Here is a 4,370-nt window from a genome sequence, read left to right as displayed (position 1 = left end):
GAGTTTACTCAAACTCGTGTCCATTACAGTTTTGAAATTTTAGAAACTGCGGCCTTCCCTCACTGTAGGGATGAGAAAATTGGGTCCAGAGAGGGGGAGACATTTTCCAGAGGCAACACAGTCAAGATCAGAGCCCAGGTCCACTTGTCCACTTTCTTCCTCTCTCGGCCTCTCCCTTACTCCCCCTCCCTCTCCCCCGCAGCCCCCAACTCCCCATCTTGACTGTCTCTGCGTCTTTCAGTCTCTCTGGCGTGGTCTGCTCTGTATCTCTCTGTGCATCTTTCAGTCTCCGTCTCCATCTCCGAGTCTGTCCTGTGCGCATCTCTGTGCGATTCTCTCAGCATCTCTGCCTTTGTCCCCTACCCTGGTGTTCTCTTAGACATCAGACCTTCGAAGCTGGATGCAGAAGCCACCCCGCTCCAGCATCCCATTCTGCGGCTCGTGCCTCCTCCTCCCGCTTCTCCGCCCCCGCCCCAGATTTCCGGTGGAGCAGGCAGGCAGGCGGGCCAGCGGGCGGGGTACCCACGGGGCCCGCTGCCGTCAGCGTCCCTTCCCGGCGGCCGCGACCCCTTCGCGCTGACCTCACCCGCGCCGCCGCCTCGCGCAGATATAAGCAGCGGCCCCGCGGCGAAGAGGGCAACCGGCGCCCCGGGTCCTACCAGCGCTCCTCGACTACTGACCCGCCGACCCCAGACCCCGAATCTCCGGATCGGAGCCCAGGATCCCGGACCGGTGCGTGGAGCTCGTGCCGGGCAGGTAACCAGCTGCGGGCGGCGGGCGGCGTCCGGGGCCCGGGAAAGGGGGGGCTTTACCCACCCTCCAATGCGCCCCGCGGAGAGCGGCGGCTTTGGAGCTCCGAGCGCTCCCGGGAGGGGCGCTGCGCTTCCACCCCCGGGTCTTCCACGGCGCAGGCCGGGGCCCGACGGAGGCACGGCGCGGCCACAGGGCTGGCGGCCCCTCCCGGCGCGCACGTCCCGGCCTTTGGAACCGCACATCGCGGGGAGGTTCGCATCCCACCGCTGCCGGGCTTCCCCAAGCTGGAGGTACGCGCCAGGATGCCGGGGGCTGCGCTGGGCAGTCAAGGGACCGGCGGGAAAGCCTGGGAGTTAGAATTCGAATCCGAATCTTACAGACTGTTCACGGTGGCAACCGACCTCAGTCTGAGAATCTCACTCTCGGAGCTAGAAATAGGATTTAGCCCATTGAAATTAGCCTCTTAGTGTTAGAATTTGATTCCTAGCCTGGCCCTAGAATCTTAGCATTGGAAATAGAGTCAGGGTTGCAATCAGAACGCTGTAGATGGCGTGTTGGAATAAAAACATTGCTTTGGGAAGCTTGGGGGAGAATTTTAGCCTGCGACGCTGCAGGTTAGCGTCCTGGCCGTTGGGCCCGCGCCGCAATCTTGGTGGTTACACTCCTGTCATTGAGAAGTGGCGGTGGAGATGGGGTCCCTGACTCTCGCAGGTAGACCTGGGGGCGGGCAGGCTGTCCAAGCATCCTTAGGGCTGAGGATGCCCAGGACTCAAGGCAGGTCCTCCAGCTGACCTCACCCAAATGTGGCAGGTGGTCCTGCTCCTGGGAGAGCATTTGAACGGTTGATCCTCCCCAGCTCACCCCAGGCCTCGGGTATCCCCCAGGACAGGAAAGAGAGCCATAGAGCAGCTGGGACGGGAGCGCAGCGGTGTACCTTTTTTCTCTTCCTGTCTCCCTGCCCCAGACGCCAAGATGCCTGGCTCTTGGTTTCTGCTAGCCATGGCTTTGACCCTGACCCTGACCGGTGTCCCCGGAGGCCGCGCACAGCTGGATGTGGCCCAGCAGGAGGCGGACCTGTCCGAGCAACAGGGCCTGGAAGACCTCCTGCGCCAGGCGGAGCGCCTCCTCCTCCTCCGGGAAGACCTCCAGCGACTGCGAGAAGACCAGGATGACAGCGTATCTGGTGAGGGCTGGGACTATGTGGGGCTGCGGGTTGAGAGAAGGACGCCGACTGGAGAGGGTTAGGGGAAACCCGGCCACAGAGGAGGGAGAGACTTAGTCATTCAGCCTCTTGCCTTTCAGAAACTACCCCTGGCCACACCTTTGGCAGGTGGTGAGTTGACTGCTTCCTGGGATCAGATTCCTTTTCCATCTCAGTTCTGGGAATATTTCAGAGAGCAGACCTTCAGTGGGAAAGAGTCTGTGTCAGGGAGAGAGAGTTTCTTTGTGTGTTACAGTGTGAATTACTAGGCGCCTGTTCATACTAGACACCGGTATGCCAGGCACCCTTCTAAGTACTTGAAACCCCTTGTAGCAGGATTTGATCTTCCTAAGCGTCAGATCCTAAATCTGTCTGCAATGCAGAAGACCCAGGCTCAATCCCTGGGTGGGGAACATGCCCTGGAGAAGGAAATAGCAACCCACTCCAGTATTCTTGCCTGGAGAATTCCGTGGAGAGAGGAGCCTGGCGGGCTACGGTCCATGGGGTCTCAAGAGTCGGATGCGACTTAGCAACTAAACCACTGAAGCCTCAGATAGGTAGTTATTACCCTTTCCCACCCCCATTTTACTCAGAAGGAAACTGAGGCTCAAAGAAGTTGAGTTGCTTACGGTCACACAGCTGGGGAGTGGAACCAGAGGCCATGCCCTTGACCACCTGTGTGAGTGTGCCTGGGTCTATGAGGCCTGAGAGGCAGGTGCAAGGCCATGAATCTGGGTGAATGCTGTGGGAATCTGTCTTGCCTGGAAGGAAGGCTGGAGTGGGCATCTGCAGGTCACGGGGTCCCTCACTGGCCTCTTTCCTTCCACAGAGTCTCAGATCTTTCAACCCGATTGGTTCTCCAAGCGTCAGCATCCTGGCAAAAGGGAGGAGGAGGAGGCAGACGAGGCAGTGGAAGGAGAAGAGGAAGGAGGGGCTGCGGGACTCCACAAACGGCAGCACCCCGGCCGGAGGGATGACGTGGCGGCATGGGCGGTGGACGCGGGTCAGCAGAAGCGGCAGCATCCCGGCCGGCGCGCCTCCTGGCTTGGGTACGCTGTCACCAAGAGGCAGCACCCAGGCAGACGGCTGGTGGACCCCAGGGCCCAAAGGAGCTGGGAGGAGGCAGGGGAGGACGAGGATGAGGGTGGAGAGCTGATGTCCGAGAAACGCCAGCATCCTGGAAAGAGGGCCCTGGGGAGCCTGTGCGGACCCCGGGGACCCTGCGGCCAAGCCAGCCTTCTTCTGGGCCTCCTCGATGACCTGAGCCGAGGGCAGGGGGCTGAAGAGAAGCGGCAGCACCCTGGGCGGCGAGCGGCCTGGGCCAGCGAGCCCCTGGAGGAGTGAGCCCCATTGCCTGTAAACTCAGTTTGTGGTCTAAGAGCATCTTGAGCCCTGTGCACCCTACCCCCTGTGACCCCCCTTTTCCCCTCCTCCTTAGATGCCTGACCATACTCCCGAGCCCCCAGTTTACACACATGTCAAACTCTTGCCTCGCCTGCCTATATCAGGGACGTGAGAAAGCCAGCCGATGAGTTCACACCCTGTGTCACCCCCCTCGGCATCTCTGGCGAGGCGACAGACCCCAGAGTCCCTCTCCCCCACCCCGGCAGGCCTGCTCCCCTCCCTAGCCCTAAGATGAGCGTGCTGTGTCTTCTAAGGGACCCCCAGAGTGGAACAGGGTGCCACTGATGTGAGCAACCAGGGAGGGTGGGTGGGGTCCAGATCCAACTTTCAGCCCTTGCCACGTGCCAGGATTTGCCATGTATACACTTCACCCCCGGCACCCAGGATCTCATTCTCTTCTTGGGTATCCTTTTGTGGGTAGGAAGAGCCCCTCCCCACAGCTGTGTTCCGCTTGGGAGAAACATCGTAGGTGGCGCTGTGCTGCGTGGTGGCTAAGGGAATAAACACTTGCAGGAATTTGTAAACGACACCCTGGAAGTCGTGGCTCATATGTATCCTTCTAGGCACCTTTCTCCTATCCGTGTTAATAAAACCTACATCTGGATAACGTCAGCGGTTGCAGTTATATCTCAGCTGGTGTGGGATTTATCTTTACAGCATTGAGAGGGAACAGGCTGAGAGTCCCCAGCTCTGCTGAGAAGGGAATCAGGGAACTTGCAGGGGTGAAAAGTCCTCTCCACCATCCCCAGCTCAGAACAAGCTCCAGGGAGGTGGACGGGAGCTTTGGAGCCCGTTTGACACCTGGGGAGACTGAGGCCTGGAGAAGAGGAGGGACTTGCCAGAAGACACACAGCTAGCTGGGGCGGAGCCATGGGTGTGAGAGGCAGCTCAGGACCCTGACTTGAGTTTGCCTGATTGGTGACAGGGCTGGGCTGGCCCAGTTTTATAATCATCATCGTTCTTGGCAGGAACCAAGAGTTCATGTGTCATCTGGCAGGCAGAGTGAGGACAG

The 4,370-nt window shown here is 59.7% G+C and overlaps 1 protein-coding gene across 1 annotated transcript; it reads left to right on the top strand.

The window, feature by feature from the left end:
• Window positions 1-514: 514 nt before the first annotated feature.
• Window positions 515-3,970, top strand: TRH (thyrotropin releasing hormone). The gene is made up of 3 exons (XM_086368928.1): window positions 515-756; window positions 1,718-1,936; window positions 2,784-3,970. Exons 2-3 carry the CDS (start codon window positions 1,726-1,728, stop codon window positions 3,296-3,298), a joined length of 726 nt encoding a protein of 241 aa, XP_086225054.1. The 5' UTR covers window positions 515-756; window positions 1,718-1,725; the 3' UTR covers window positions 3,299-3,970.
• Window positions 3,971-4,370: the final 400 nt, after the last annotated feature.

The sequence above is a fragment of the Bos grunniens genome, chromosome 22, assembly GCF_055505025.1.
Source record: "Bos grunniens cultivar Pamir isolate PY7600 chromosome 22, Bosgru_T2T1.0, whole genome shotgun sequence".
Lineage (NCBI taxonomy): Eukaryota > Metazoa > Chordata > Mammalia > Artiodactyla > Bovidae > Bos > Bos grunniens.
Note: the sequence above shows the minus strand (reverse complement) of the source record. Positions and strands in the feature narration are given on the sequence as shown.